Source organism: Equus caballus, chromosome 30 (assembly GCF_041296265.1).
Source record: "Equus caballus isolate H_3958 breed thoroughbred chromosome 30, TB-T2T, whole genome shotgun sequence".
In the NCBI taxonomy this organism is placed as follows: Eukaryota; Metazoa; Chordata; class Mammalia; order Perissodactyla; family Equidae; genus Equus; species Equus caballus.
In genome coordinates this window covers 36,437,679-36,453,420 of record NC_091713.1, presented here as the reverse complement: position 1 = coordinate 36,453,420, position 15,742 = coordinate 36,437,679, and the positions used below count along the sequence as shown (strand labels likewise).

The window sequence follows — 15,742 nt, the reverse complement described above, 5'->3', positions numbered from 1 at the left end:
GGCCTGTGCACTAGCTGTTTCTTCTGCCTCTAACGTTCCTCCTTTTAACCTTCACATGGTTGGCTCTTTCCATTCAGATCTGTTAAACGCCATCTCCCCAGACAGACCTTCTCTGACCACCCAATCAGTCATCCTATTTTAATTCCCTATGTAACAGGTATTATTATCTCGTAATATTTATGTTTATTTCTGCCTCCTCCCATTATAATGTAACCTCAAGGAGAGCAGGGTACTTCTCTACCCTGTGACACTAGCACCTAGAATATAGCAGGCACTCGAGCATTTACTAAAAGAATGTGAAGTACCTAAACACAGAGCATTGCCTTCAAAGGAAAGGCCAATTAGAAGTTAGCTCCCTCCTTCCCTCCACTTACCAAACCATGTGTTAAGTGCTGTACGGCATTCCTGAGCTTAAATTACCTCCTGCACTCCTCCCACTACCCTATGAGAAAAGCACCTCCTGGGAGCCCCAGATCTTATAAGCTACCTAACTCAACTCTTCACTTGGATGTCACAAAGAAACTTCAAACTCAAAATAGGAGCCAGGCTCCTCAGTGACAAGCAGAGTTACAAGTATGGAAAGGGGAAAGACTAGAAAGAACTCCGTGGTGCTGGACTGAAATGGGAAGTGTCAATATGAACACATGGTGTTTTATATCTATCTATAGATACACGGAGAAAGAAATGAATGTAGCTATATGTTATGTATGCATATGCGTCTCCTGGTTGTCTGCTAAACCCAAGTAGCAATAAGCATAGCACGAGATCTTGGTTTCTAATACCCTTCCCATGCCAAGAAATCAGGCTCTTAAAAAATAGGTTCTTTCCAGAGCTGGAACAGGAAAAGTACAAGATGAGCTAAGAATGATTTGTGTGTGTGTGTGTGCACGTGCGTGCCAGAAGGTAAGGAAATGCTAACAAATAATGGGGCCATGTCAAAAGGACACAGGATCCAGCTGAAAGGAGATCTCACTGGCCAAACTTGAGACAATTTGAACAACAAAATAAGTAATGATAATAAAGGATTATAACCCATTAAATAAAACAAGAATCAGTGAGTCCATCCTGATAGACATAAACAAAAAAAAAGTAAAAGAGAAAGAAGAGTAAGCTCTTTCTTGTAGTAGAATACCAACTAATAAATGAGAAAAACAACAGTAATAAATAACAGTAATAACTGATTCAAGCAAGAATTATTACTGGATGCTAAAACGGTGGATAAAAGTTTGATAAACACGGTTATTTCAAATTATCTCCCCATAAATTATTTATTAAAAATGAAGAATAATTTTATAGTGGAGAAAAGTGGCAGATACCACTTTAACCAAGTGATCCCAATTAACATCACCAACCTGGACCAAACGTTATGTGCCTCCTGATACAATCTACTGAGGATAAAGCACCTCTTCTGTGGCAGTCCCGTCAGATTTGCAGAAATTGAATTTAATCCTTAAGACACATTAGACAAATCCAAATTGGGGGACAGTCTATAAAACAACTGGCTTGTTGTTTTTATAAGATAAAAATACATTTTAGTAAAGGAAAAAAATTATCACAAAGGGTATTTGAGAGTTCTTTGTACTATACTTACACATTTAAAATTATGCTGAAAAAAGTTACGAAACCTCAAAATGCCCCAAATCAATCCTTTGCCCCCAGACTTGATCACCTTCTAGTGTTCCCCACAGCAATGAACTACCCCACCATCCATCTAGTTGCACAAGCCAGACACCTAGAGTCATCACTGACGCCTCCCTCTCCCTCAGCCCCCAGACAAACTGCCCCTTCTCACAGCCTCAACTCACATCTCCGGTGACTGGCTATCAGTACGCTTCATCTCAATTACTGTCTTCACTCCTAAATTTGTCTTCACACATTCACGCTTGACCTCGCTTCAAATGATTCTCTACTACAGCCAGGACTCGCTGATTTCCCATAAGCAAATCTGATCATGTCACACACACCACCACCAAACCCTAGGGTTTCCAATGACTTCCAACTTCCTCCTCTGACCTGCCAGAGAGGAATGATCCTGCCCCACCCATCTCCTCGTATTATGCATGCCCACTAGCAACGTGCTGTTCCTGGAAACCACGCTCTCTTCTACTATAAAGGCTTTGCCTTTGCATTCTGGTCACTCTGTTCAGAATGCTCTTTCTCTCTACTCTTTCCACCCTTTCAGATTCTTAGGAGCCACTGACCCATTCAGTTTGGTCCGATTTCCCTCCAATAAAGGGAAAGAACATAGCATTTATCCTGCCTGCCCTGTACCTCAGTGTAATGTACTTCCGAGACTATTCAATTCCATTACAAAAGATGAATAAGTTTATAGCTTGTAAAACATACGTGAAATCTTTTAAGATATTTTAATTACAGGCAACTACTAGCAAGCAAAAAGTGTGTTAGGCATAGACAGAATTCAGAGAATGTGTTAAATAAAGGTAAGTAGTTAGTGGCGTATATATGCTAAACAAGGGATAGAAAAAAATAAGATACCTAATATTCATAAGTTATGTAGGTGCTAAATATTCATGATACTAAACATACAAAATACTAAAAACTCACGATATATTAAATATGCATGAGACTGAAGAAACAAGAGGCAACGAACACTAAATATACATGAACACTTAATATTCATGAGTCCTTAATGTGGCCAGCCATTCGTGACACCCATTCTGGCCTACGTGCCCTCTGCCCAAGGAACACAAAACCCACGGCTGTTCATCAGGCTGACTGGCAAGCTGGAGCGACGGCAGGCAGGTGAGCCCCATGTCTCTCTGATACAGCAAGTGTGTATCACTGGTCTGGGTGTCACTGTGGGCCTTCTTATGCAAACCTCAACTCTGGTCCCTGTGACCCCACCACGAGCGGGGAAGGCTAAGGCAACAGAAAGAGACGGACACATGAACACTGCACACCACAGGATTCAGAGCGTGGTTCTTTCTCCCTCCTTGCACTCCATCCTAAGTGTGTCGTTAACTTACCCCATCCCATTCCCCTTGCTGCTCAGTGTAAACTGCTGTAACAAACCATATGACTTCAGCATTTTAATTTGCTCTATGAGCCTTTCCATTCCATGATGTCTGGGGCAGTGTGCCTGGTAGTATACTTGGAGGCTACCATTCATCAAGGTAATTTCCCACAGAGGGTAACCAAATACCTAATAAAGGGAAAGAAATCTCTTTTAAAGGAGTATTCCAGCTAATAAATGAAGAAGTCATGATAGAAAGAGAGACAATGAGACATTACGTGCCTCCTAGGAGAAGTACACACCACCTATGAAGTATGAAAAAAAAAATCTGAATCCATACAATTTGCTAGATCTAACTACCAATTTATAAGAAATACAGGGGACAAAGAGAAATGTGTCAAACAATATACAAAGATCCAGACTGTGAGAAACTTTACAGAATACTTTGGTTTCTCCAAAAACTAAACTGCAAGGAAGACAAAATTAGATGGAGGGGGAGCCTATATGTTAAGCAAACTTAAAGAGACATTCCACTCAATTACAAACTATGGCCTTTATTTGGACATTGACTGGAACAAATGAACTGTAAAACAAAAACATAAAGACAAAAAAAACAAAGATTTGAGACAGAAATCTTAATACCAACGACGTGGAGTCGTGTGATGAAGAGTGCTGTGACGACGGCAGTACCACGGCTACGTTTCAAAAGGGAGTCCGTCCTTGATTCTGGAGATACACGCACATATATTTATATTTTATATAAATATATATGAATATATAAATTATAAACATACATAAATATAGAAACATATATTTATAGATGAAATGATATGATGTCCGGGATTTGCTTCACATAATTGGCAATGCGGGGGTGGAGGGGCCTGTTCACAGATGAATCAAGACTGGCCATGAGTTGTGGACTGTGGAGGCTGGGTGAAAAGCACATGAAGATTTACTGTCGTTGTATATATTCAAGATTTTCTATAATCAAATGGCTTTGTTTAAAGACAAAGAAAAAAGCAAGAGGAGAGTAGAGAACTTCCATTCGATGATTAGGGAAGAGCTGAATGGTGCGGTACAGGGATGCGAGGCCTGGAACTACCACAGCCACTTGCCACCAGGAGAGAAACAGCCTGAGAAGGAAACTCACACTTGAAGGGGAGCACAGCCAGGGAAGCACCGAGAACTGGAGCCGGATCCCCGAGGAAACCAGATCCAACGCCCGTCCTACCTCAGAATTTTGTGAGCTGAAGGAGCCAGTAAATCCTCTTTACTGCTGGCCAATTTGAGTCGGATTTTCTGTTACTCTAAGTGAAGACAGCCTGATACAACCTCCCATTCACTTTCACCTCCTCTAGTCACAGCGCTGCCTCCACATTCCCTCAACATGTTCTCAGCCGAGTCATCAATAACTTCATTGCTGCTAAATCCAGCAGATTCTGTGAGACCTCTTCTTGCTTATCAGTCTTTCTCAGCTGCACCTCATACTCCCTCATCCTCAATGTCCTCTTCCCTAGGCTTGAGATTCCATCCCCGCCCGATTTTCTTTCTTCCTCGTTGGTACTCTATGTCTGGCCCCTTTGCTGGCTCTCCTGTCTTGGGGCCCCTTCTCTCATCACAGTCACTTTAAAGTCACTAGCAGTTACTCACGCTGTTTATTTTAATCAGCACCTAAGTCTCACCCGTGAGATCTCCTGAGCTCCACATACGAATTTTCAAGGGCCTACGGCACACACCACCGTTTTAGTTATTCCTCAGACCCAACACTGTCTCTCCCACCCTGTCTCTCTCACACACACAACTTGGCCCTCTGCCACTGTTCCCTTTCTCAGGAAATAGAGTCAATCTTAGCACTTCCCACCATCTCACCTTTCCTTCCACATGACCAATCAATCACCAAATCTCATCTTCCAGCTTCACCCACTCCTTTCCATATCCACGGCTCCCATCTAAATTCAAGCTGCCATCCTCTCTCACCTGCACCAGAATAACTTCGTAACTGTCTTTCCCCTTCATAACTCTTAGTCTCCCCCAATACATTTTCTACTGTTTCCAAGTGATCTTTTTTTTTTTGAGATAAAATACACATAAGCTTTACCATTTTAGCCATTTTTAAGTGTATGCCAAGAGAGCTTTTGAAAAACGGTTTCCAATGACGTCACCTGGCTTAAGACAGAAACTGAGTAGCTCTGGGTCCAGGTGGGAAGGAGACTTTTCACTAGATCTTTTTTTTTTTTTAAAGATTTTATTTTTCCTTTTTCTCCCCAAAGCCTCCCAGTACATAGTTGTGAATTTTTAGTTGTGGGTCCTTCTAGTTGTGGCATGTGGGACGCCACCTCAACGTGGCCCGACGAGCGGTGCCATGTCCGCACCCAGGATTCGAACCAGCAAAACCCTGGGCCACCGAAGTGGAGGGGGAGAACTTGACCTCTAGCCACGGGGCCGGCCCCTACATCGATCGTTCTATACCGTCTGAGCTGAATCTGTGCCAGCCTCACCTATTCAAAAAACATTTCTAAGTATCAAAAGGTAAATTTTTAAGAACTTATAATCAAAACCTCTAGCATCTATGTAAAAAAAAATTGAGGTAGCTTAAAAAAAGACATTTCTGCTCTTTCAAAATCTGTTACAATTCTACAAAACATATATACAAAACATATAAATTAGAGAAAAATTTACCAGGTCAGCAACCTCTTTACTTGAATGTCATCAAAAAAGAGAATGGAAAAACGAGAAGACAGTTGAAAATGAGAAGCTTGAGAGTAGTAGTAAAAAGCCACCAGAAATGAAACCATCTGCTTTTGAAAGCTGCCTTCTCTGAGGACAAAGGTCTTTTAAAATATTTCAAATGTTTCAAATGTCCTTTATTCCAAGAGCCCAAAGTACTTAAAATTTGCATGAAATTCTCATTTTAGGGACAGAAAATGGTGTGAAGCACAGGATTAGGAATGGGTTAACAAAGTTCAAAATAACCTTTTAAGATCACGCACATACCAGGAACCTGTGTCTGTGAAAAATGGAGTGGGGAGATGAACACTTCCTTCAGCTAACTGAAATCCCATCTCTTCAGCTCAAGAAGACAGGGCCCAGGTCCTTCATAAACACTCCTAGGCATAAGTGCAGAGTGCAGCTCTACTGTGCTTTCCTATCCTGTTTTCCTACCTACTGTTCTATTTCTCCTAGTTCATAGGAAAAAATATTTTTAATAAAAAGAATTCTTTGAAATTATTCTAAGAAATATAATCCTATTCCACAATGGGAAACAGAAAAGGGAACCTAAATCTGAGACTGATAAATTCTAACACTTTGCAATTTATGTTTTCTTCTAAAGAACTCAAAGCCATAGAGATACTTAATATCATGACCCTGGAGCAAGCAGGGAAACTGAGACGAAGAGTACTTTAGGAAAATGCACCCCCAAAAAGGGGAGCAAGTGGTAGAGGGAGACCTAGGAAGATACTACTACAGAGCCCTTTAATCTAAAATGTTACGCTGGCAAAGAGTCGATGTGTAAAAAAAAAGGAAAACTATGCAAGATGAGTAGAAAAAGTGCTAAATGTGGTCAATGAAAACAATTACTATCTCAGCTAAAGCACCAAGCTTGTCACTACTAATCAATGTGCAGTATTTAATTTAAACATCCTTCTTTGTAATTTACCAATAGAAAAGGTTCATACACTAGTATACAGGGAAAACTAGATCCAAGGGAGGTACGAGGGAAGCCTTGAAATGACAGACCAGGGGCCCGGCCAGTGGCACAGTGGTTAAGCTCATGCACTACGCTTCGGCGGCCTGGGGTTCATAGGTTTGGATCCCAGGCTCGGACATCCGCACTGCTCATCAAGCCATGCTGTGGCGGCATCCCACATACAAAATAGAGGTAGACGGGCACAGATGTTAACTCAGCAACAATATTCCTCAAGCAAAAAGAGGAACACTGGCACAGACGTTAGTGCAGGGCCAGTCTTCACCAAAGAATTTTAAAAATTAAAAAGAAATTTTAAAAAAGAAGTGACAGACCAATGCTAAATATTATTTCCCATTTCTGTACTAACTAATCAAATATAAATAGGCTTGTTCAAGAAAAATTAAACATACTTTTAAATTCTGCAAAAAAATTTAAGACTTACATTTGAAAGGTGTGATGCTTTCTTTATGCCTTCGCTCCCAGTACTATGCTATAAAACTGTAATGAACCACAGGAAAAGTACAACATAGAGGCTAAAACACAAACTTTAGTATCATCAGGTTCTTCTTCCCGTTCCACTTCAAGCTGGACAATCAACGGCAAGCTGCCTAACCCCTCTAAACCTGCTTCCCCATTAAAAAGGGCAAACTATCATATTTCCGAAATCCTTATTTTCCACGTGAATATTTGTGAAATCACGTCTTATAATTAATTTGTACTTTAATGTACAAAAAACCTTTTTTTTTTAGATTTTTTTATTTTTCCTGTTTCTCCCAAAGCTCCCCATTACACAGTTGTGTATTTTCAGTTGTGGGTCCTTCTAGTTGTGGCATGTGGGATGCGGCCTCAGCGTGGCCTGATGAGCGGTGCCATGTCCACGCCCAGGATTCGAACTGGCAAAACCCTGGGCCACTGAAGCAGAGTGCGTGAACTTAACCACTTGGCCATGGGGCCGGCCCCCCAAAAATCTTTAAATTGAGTGTGTCTTACAATCTTTAGAGCAGTGGTTCTCAAGTCATTTTGCCCTCCAGGAGACATGTGGCAATGTCTGGAGACATTTTTGGTTGTCACAAGTGGGGTGGAAGTGGGGTGGGAAATACCGCTGTCATCTAGTAGACGGAGGTCAGGGATGCTGCTAAAACCCTACAGTGCACAGGACGGCCTCCCACAACAAAGAAGCCAATAGTTCTGCGGTTGGGAAACCCTGCTTTAGAGCTGAAGAAGAAGAAATAAGATACTATCTACTTAATAAGGTCATTCTCAGAGTAAAAGAAATAATACATGTAAAATGTTCAAAATTGTACTTAGTACAAATCACATGTCCAATAAAAGCTGTTTTTTTTAATTCAATGTGCTTAAGATAATTTACTTACCTACTAAATAAATACCAAATTCCTTAACCTGGCCCTTCAAACAATTCTGTCCCAATTTGCCTCTCAAGCTAGGTCTCCCACCACTTCATCACATAAACCTCTTCCAATGCAACTGGTCTGTGTTGTCTCACTACACTACCTGGGTTTCACAACTTCATGCCTGCACACAAACCACTTCCTCCATCTACAATGCCAGCCTGACCCCCTTCAGGGTCTAGTCTAACTACCACCTCCACTTCAGAGGTGTCCTTTACAGGTCAAGAGGCTGAAAGTGACCTCTCTCCCGTCTCCCACCCTGCACCCCGGCACGTCACTGCTCCAGTTCCACGGCTCATGTATTTCCTGAACTCCACTATAGGTATTCCTTTATCCTATCTCCCCTACTAGCACAAACTCTTAGAGGAAAGGCACGGTTTAAAAACCTGTAGCATTTGACACTGTTAATAAGACCACACCCCTTGAAACCTTCTTCCAGAGCCTCAGTAGTATCATACTTTCTTAATTCTCTTCCTAACTCTCTGATTGCTCTATTTCTGCCTCTTTACCTCGTGCCCCACTCCCAAAACCATTCTAAGTGTTCACTAGAATCCCTAGATTCTGTCTCAAGTTTCTTCTCTCCCTCTACAATCTCATCTACTTCCAATTTCAATTACACTGCTCTACACAGAAGATTCCCAAATTGTTATTTCTAGCCTCAACTTCTCAATCATATTCCATACCTACATGTATACCTATCTACTGCACTGAATTTCTCAGATAAGCTATTTGGCCAACAGATCAAGTTCATGGTTCCCAAAAACAAAGCTGACTTCTCATTCCAATTTGCGGCTCTCTCCCTCTCTGACAACAGCATCACAATTCATCCTCCCAGTCACTACATCCCAAAACCTCAGGTGACCCCATGCTCCTAAAAACCCCAGGTGACCTCATCCTCTAATGTATTACCATTTTATTTAAACCATTCCCCCATGCATCCCAAATTCAGTCATTTAGAAATACTAGGGATTAAATCTCTGCAACACTTTTTCTATCTTTGCCTCTTTTCCATTAATTTGGCTTCTACTCCTGTGGTATAGTGGTTAAGAGCACAGACTCAAGTCAGATTCCCCGGGTTCAGATCCCACCCACCCTAAGCTGTGTGGCTTTGGATGAGTTCTTAAACCTCTGGGCCTCGCTTCCCTCATCGGTAAAACTGGAATGATTAATACTTTCCACCTCTCTAGGCTGTCATGAGGATTAAAATGAGATAACACATGAAAAGGGCTTGGCACAGAGTAAGCACTCAATAAATATTAGCAGCTTTATCATCATTTCCACCCTGCTCAAGCCCTCATGATCTCCTGCCTGGACTCCTGCAGTAACTTCCCAAACCGGCCTCTCTGCTATCAGTCACTCTTAGACACAGGGCTACCCACTGCCATCGCAACCTTCACATACACGTAAGAGTTAGAACTTACGTAGGGCTTGGACAACAAAATGTGTTGGGATACACAGTGAAATGTAACAAGGTGTATTTACAATAGCAAATAGTTTTGTTTTTTTTTTTGAGGAAGATTAGCCCTGAGCTAACATCTGTTGCCAATCCTCCTCTTTTTGCTGAGGAAGACTAGCCCTGAGCTAACATCCGTGCCCACCTTCCTCCATTTTATATGTGGGACGCCTACCACAGCATGGCGTGCCAAGTGGTGCCATGTCCGCACCTGGGATCCAAACTGGCAATCCCGGGACCGCCAAAGCGGAACATGCAACTTAACCGCTGCATCACCGGGCCGGCCCCAGCAAACAATTTTATATTCCTAAACTAATGGTATGAAAGGGAGAATGATAGTTGATAAAGTTGAAATAGTAAATTGACACTAGGAAGTGAGCCTTAAATTTCATATTAAGAACTCTAAACTCAAGAATCTAGTAAGGAGGAGTGTCATAAAAGGTTGTGCACCTCCCGCTTTCCCCAAAGGATGTAAGGGAGTAGAACACTTAGAGGAAACCCAGTAACATCATTGCTGAAATGGGTTAAGCTGTTCAAATGCAGCAGCACAGACAGCACGAACATTTAATTCCCTCTGCTTTTGCAATTTGCTTAAAGTAATTAGAATATCTATTGTTTCAGATTCATCTAAACAAACTCTTTTTCATCTGATCAAAACTGCATCTGCAGGGCCGGCCCCGTGGCCGAGTGGTTAAGTCCGCATACTCTGCTTCGGTGGCCTGGGGTTGGCCAGCTGGGATCCTGGAAGCCACGCTGAGGTGGCGTCCCACGTAGCACAACTAGAAAGACCTGCAACTAGGATTTACAACTACGTACTGGGGCTCTGGGAGGGCAAAAAAAAACTGTATATGCATTCTCCCACAAAATAAACTTAAGATTTGGGCTCTCTGGAATATTTTTAGTGTGAAGAGAAGAATGATTCAAAGCTCCTGACATCCCAAATTAAGCAAATACTCCATCTGCTTTCCAGGTACTACAATCCTGGTGCTTTATTTCTTTTTTGTGGTTCGATAACTTCATTCTATGCCCACAATTGATTTCTAGCTATCATTTTAAATGACTTTTGGTCATTTAAGACAACATATGGTTCTAAAAGTGACTACTTTTTAATATGTCAAAAATCAGAAAGTATCTGATGGAAAAAGAATACCTCAGTGCCTGAAGAGCCTATATGTCATCATTAAAGAAGTGGTTTTAGTAAATCATGACTTAAAGTTGGGCTAATTTTTTGAATGATTAACTGAATACTATTAGGTAATACCTTTGAAATATGTTGTCTATTAACATTTGCTACATAACAGTGTCTCCAGTAAATAAAGAATATTTATATCAAAAGAAATTAATCCTTTTTTCCATTCACTCCATATAAACACATACTTTGAAAGACTACTGATTAAAGAATAAACATTCTTTAATAATGTAATATTCTTAACAATGTAATAATTTCCTGTTACTAAGCCACTCTCTTAAGGTCTTCTAAAGTTGTTTTTCATTCCATTTTGAATATGATGTCTTTATCCATGCCAACTGCCGCCAAGGCAAATGTTAAGTGGGTACCAACAATATTCATCTAAACTATCTGAGAGTGTATTAAGATCTGCACACTCTTTACAGAAAAAAGGGAAAAACAGACTTCTACCATGTACTATGGGCACATTTTTCACACTTGCAGATAAAGAGAGTAATCTGCAGTTTGGTGTGAAGAGCAAAGACTTCAGAGTCAGAAAGACCTGAGCTGGCATGCAGGACCATCCCCTGCCAGGTGTTTAATCTCGAGCAAACTCATCTCTCTGAGCCTGCCCCCTCGTCTACAAAACCAGAACAGTACCCATCTGCAGAGCTGCTGGGGAAATAAACAGAGCCTGTCTCCAGCAATGCCATACACTTTGGCGTCAAGCAGTCGATCGAAACCCATCACTGCCTCACTGAAAGTGTGATAGTAGGAGAGGTGTTCAACCTCTCTGTTGAAGTGGCATCCCCAGTTTTCTTAAGTGGGGAACACACCACCTACATCGCAGAGCGGCTGCGACTCCTGAAAGTACAACCTAACGCAAAGCCCCGAGCACAGAGCCTGCCCACAACAGACGCCCCAGACCAGGGTCCTTTCACCCTCTCTTCCAGTGTGGTCCTCAAGTGGTCCAGAATCCAGGAAAAGGGCCCGAAAGACATCCAGAAAGTAGGCCACTTTCTGGAGAGCAGCCGGTATGAATCCAGGGCAACATTGTGACATCGCTACGACAAGCATCCAAAGAAAGTACTTTCGTTATTCTGTTTTGTACACACTGCTTTTCTAGGCAGGTCACTACATAAATTTCTCTCTTTCCGTTTTCTTCTAAATACTTAAACAGCTTCCATTTCTCCTCCAAACGGATATTAGCTTCAGTATGCTATTATTCTCACCGCTGATATCAGTGGTTCCAAAACATAAAAACACCCTAACACTCTGTGCTTCCAGCAATGTGCTACTCTGCACACTTAGTTCCAAACAGATCTCCAAAACTTCAATTCTTTCAAAACGACTTTTACTACTATAGACTCCTGATGCCAGTTTTAAAACCTTTAACATCCTTCTACTTCAGTATCAGAGCTTGAGAATTCAAACGACACGAAAAGCTGTCATAAATTTAAAATCACGTTCACATGATGTTTCCCTTGAAACTAACTCCAATAATTTCCCAGACACAGATTCGTTTGCTAGTAAACTGAAACGTGCAGTCCTGAAAACACTCGGCGTGCACCTTCCAGCGGTAAGAACACAACCACTGACCCACCTACTTCCACCGTCCCAAAAGGGGAAATAAGCCATCCTCCCTGCCCCCCCAAAAAACCCTATATTGAACATTCAGAGAAAAATCTGTAAATAGGAAGCTTTTCAACAGATTAGTATATACATCCACAATTTATTAACTGAGGCACAGAAACCTTACAAAACGACTCTGAAAGGCCCCAGGCGACGTGACCCTACAGGAGCATCCTCAAACGAGAAGCTCCCTAATTTTGGGGGGGGGGGGGTGCGTTCCACAAGCCGGGCTCCCAAAGCGACAGCGAAGGAGTGACAAGCGGAGGCCCTTTTCCTGTTATTCCGCAGGGCCTGGGTGGCAGGGGGAGCGCCGAATCGCTGCCGCCCTATAGGGCAGCGTCAACAGCACATGCCCCCAAAACACTCTTGGATCCAAAAAAAAAAAAAAAAACCCCAAAAAACAAAAACAAAAGACATCCACAGTGGCGAGTTTTTGTCGCCCTTAATTTAGGAAGCCGAACTACGTCTGGGAAAAGGAAGACGCCCGGCTGCTAACACGCAAGGACAACAGCACCCTACAGTCGGCCCCCCTACAGTCGAGGGGGCGTCTGGGACCACCGATCTAACAGCGCGAGGTGCAGGAGGAGGAGGAGCCGGGCTCCAGGAGGACCCCGACATCGCTGCGGCATCCCCCGGGGTCAGCGCGGGCATCCCGTAGGGCGCCGCCCCCATCCCAGGATGGAGAAGCCCCCCACCCCCACCCCGCCCCGAGCATCCGGGCGGGGTCATCACCTGGGGGTGGGGTGGGGTGGGGGGACACGCGAGCGGCACAAAGGGGAACATCGCCAGCCCACGCCACCCCACGCAGAGACCCAGGACCGCCCCCCAAAGCCCAGCCGCCCATCCCAGGCCGCCGGGTCTGGACCACCTGGACCCATCCCTCCTCCCGGCCCGCGGACGCGCTCGGGGGGCCGCTCTCACCGGTCCCGAAGGCCTTGGCCACCAGCCAGGCCAGGTTGCAGGCCACCTTGGCCCGCGAGAAGTCGTAGTGGTCGAAGGGCTTGATGGCCGGCACGAGGAACGTCCGGCGCGCGTCCCGCGGCTCCGCCGCATCCCCCATCTTCTCCCGGCGCGACCCTGCCTTCCTTCACATGGCGGCGCCCGCGGGGCACGGGCCGGCGCGGACCCTCGCGGCCGCCGGCGCGGCGGGCATGGGAGCGGGGCGGCGCCGCGTCCGTCCCTCCGTCTGTCCGTCCGTCCGTCCGTCCGCCCGCGAGCGCGCGCGTGGCGCCGCCGCCTCCCCTTTGTCTCCCCTCAGTCACACGGGCGGCGAGGGCGGAGGCTGGAAGGGCCCGGAATGTGACGGGGGGGAGGCTCGCTCAGTCACGTTGTGGAAAATGTCCCCGCCATCGTCGCCGCCGCCCCCGCCCCCTCGCTCGCCCGTCTGTCTGTCCGTCCGTCCGTCCGTCCGCCCTCCCGCGGGACCCTCGGCCGGTGGGCGGAGGGCGGAGGGCGGAGGCCGAACGCGCACGCGCGGGCGGGGTGGAGGGTGGCCGGCCGCGGGAGACGCCGCGGGGAAACGCCGAAACCACTGCGGCGCCCGCCCGGCCCGCCTCAGCGCTCCCCCCGCCGCCGTCTCCGCCCGCCGCCGCCGCCGCCGCCGCCTCCCGAGTCTTCCTCCCGCCGACGGCGAAGGCGGCAGTGCGACAAGTCGTGGGTCCCAGGCTCTGAGTGCCTGCCTCAGCGGGGATGCCCTTGGATTGCCGCCCCCTCAGCCGGCCCCCCTCGGCCGCCCCCGCAGCCGCCGCCGCCGCCGCTGCGGTGTTCCGGCTGCGGCACGGGACGCAGCGAGCCGACGCGGGCACTGAGCATGCGCCCTCCCGCGAGGGCGGCCCCGCCCCCGCCGCGCTAGCCCCGCCCTGCCGCCCGCGGAGCATGCGCAGCCTAGCGCCCCGCCCGCGCCCTGGGTTCCGTGCGGCTGGTCTTTGATGCTCGCTGGGCAGGGCGCCCTGGAGTGGACATCCTCCGCGTCCCTGGCGTTTGCGGCCGCTGCTCCCGCTGCTGGAAGAGGAAAGGGAAGGAAGGGAGGAGAGAGAGGCCTAGCAGTGGCTTTCATTGTTTAGCTACACAGTGGTTAAGCAAAGAGAACTGGTAACGTGCACTGTTACGTGCACGCACTTTGCTGCGAACTTGACGTGCATGATCCTGTTTAGTCCTCGAAGTAACCCTAAGGGCTAGATGTTATCGTTGATGGACCCTGAAATTGCAAAGGTGAAGTGAGTTGATTAGGTCACGCATGGGGGCTTAGCCAGGATTCAGGAGCTATGAAGCTCCCACCCTGTATTAATTTCGCGACATCATGATACTTTTCTTAACTGGATTCTCCCCGCTTAAACCTCCTCTCTAGAAGGGGCACGTCCATCAATGCCTCCTCGTTCCTTCCAAATAGAGCATAAATTCTCATGCAAAGCGAACGGATGCCCACCGTGATTTGGCACCTGCAGACCTTTATGGCTTCGTTTGTCAGAGCCGCTCCCCATTTTCCCAAAGGGGCGTTCCTTCTCGGATGCCCACGTCTTTGCTCGATGAGCTCCCTCGGTCCACTCCTCCTCGGCAATAATCACTTGCTCTAGGAAGCCCTACCGACACCCTCCCGGTCAGGTAGGTGCCTCCTCGACTGTCCCCAAAGCACCCTGTTCTTATTTCTGTCACAGCACTTGCCACATACATGCAATCAGCAATTACTTATCTGTCTTTCCCACTGATGACAGGGTCTATCTTCAGCTTCTGTACAGCACCCAGCCCATAGGAGTTGCTCAATTAATGTGTAGGAACTAAGGATGGGTATTACTGTAGTTCACGCTTATTGAGCTTGACTCATTAATGCCTCATGTTGTCGCAAATAACCAATAACCATTCTATAGAGGAGAAAGATAAGGTGAGATCTGAGCCAAGCTGAGGAGGACCCTGGGATGGCGGTCTCCACAAAGGAAGAAAGTCTTCCAGACAAGCATTTTTAGAACAAAAAACATACATCAAACATGCCCAGGATCACATTCATCAAAATTTCAAAGAGATATTCAGTGCTAGATTAACAGGTCAACATGACCCTGATGTCTGTGAAAGGAAACTTACCTTCCCAGGACTGATATTGGTGTGGCAGGAAAGGAAGTCTGCATCCTTATCTTGAGAGAGTGCATTCCTTTACCTCAAGATAATGTTGAGTGCATTCTTTGCTTTGGTGGTTAAAGCAGAGGTACAGTGTAAGGTTGACAGGCCACAAGTCAGACAGGTTTAGTTCAGGCCGAATCAGGTTTAAACCAGGATAGCTACTCCATATGCCTCAATAGGTGAAAATTTCTTATCACTCACTATATCTCATTTTACTGCATTATCTAATTTTAATCATTGTCAAACCCTGTGGTATGTCATTTCACAGATGAGAATACTAAAGCTCAGAAAAATTTAAAAATTACCC

General features: G+C 45.5%; 2 protein-coding genes across 7 annotated transcripts in view; one reads left to right on the top strand and one right to left on the bottom strand.

Annotated features, from left to right (window-relative positions):
• The window catches only part of CAMSAP2 (calmodulin regulated spectrin associated protein family member 2), a 109,760-nt gene extending 95,849 nt beyond the window's left edge, over positions 1 to 13,911 (bottom strand). For 2 of the 6 annotated variants that reach the window (XM_023632519.2, XM_023632520.2), the window contains exon 1: positions 13,246 to 13,911. In XM_023632519.2, the coding sequence (XP_023488287.1) occupies positions 13,246 to 13,384 (139 nt within the window). In that variant the 5' untranslated portion in view covers positions 13,385 to 13,911. The remainder of the gene's footprint in view (positions 1 to 13,245) is intronic. The other 4 variants (XM_023632518.2, XM_023632517.2, XM_070255853.1 and 1 more) reach the window with 4 other exon arrangements.
• Positions 13,416 to 14,132, top strand: LOC111771292 (uncharacterized protein C10orf95-like). Its single transcript, XM_023632486.1, has one exon. The coding sequence runs from the start codon at positions 13,416 to 13,418 to the stop codon at positions 14,130 to 14,132; it is 717 nt and encodes a 238-aa protein (XP_023488254.1).
• Positions 14,133 to 15,742: the final 1,610 nt, after the last annotated feature.

Bases quoted from the DNA above. Each gene is read 5' to 3' on its own strand.
- LOC111771292 (XM_023632486.1), top strand. From the start codon at position 13,416: ATGGCGGCGCCCGCGGGGCACGGGCCGGCGCGGACCCTCGCGGCCGCC.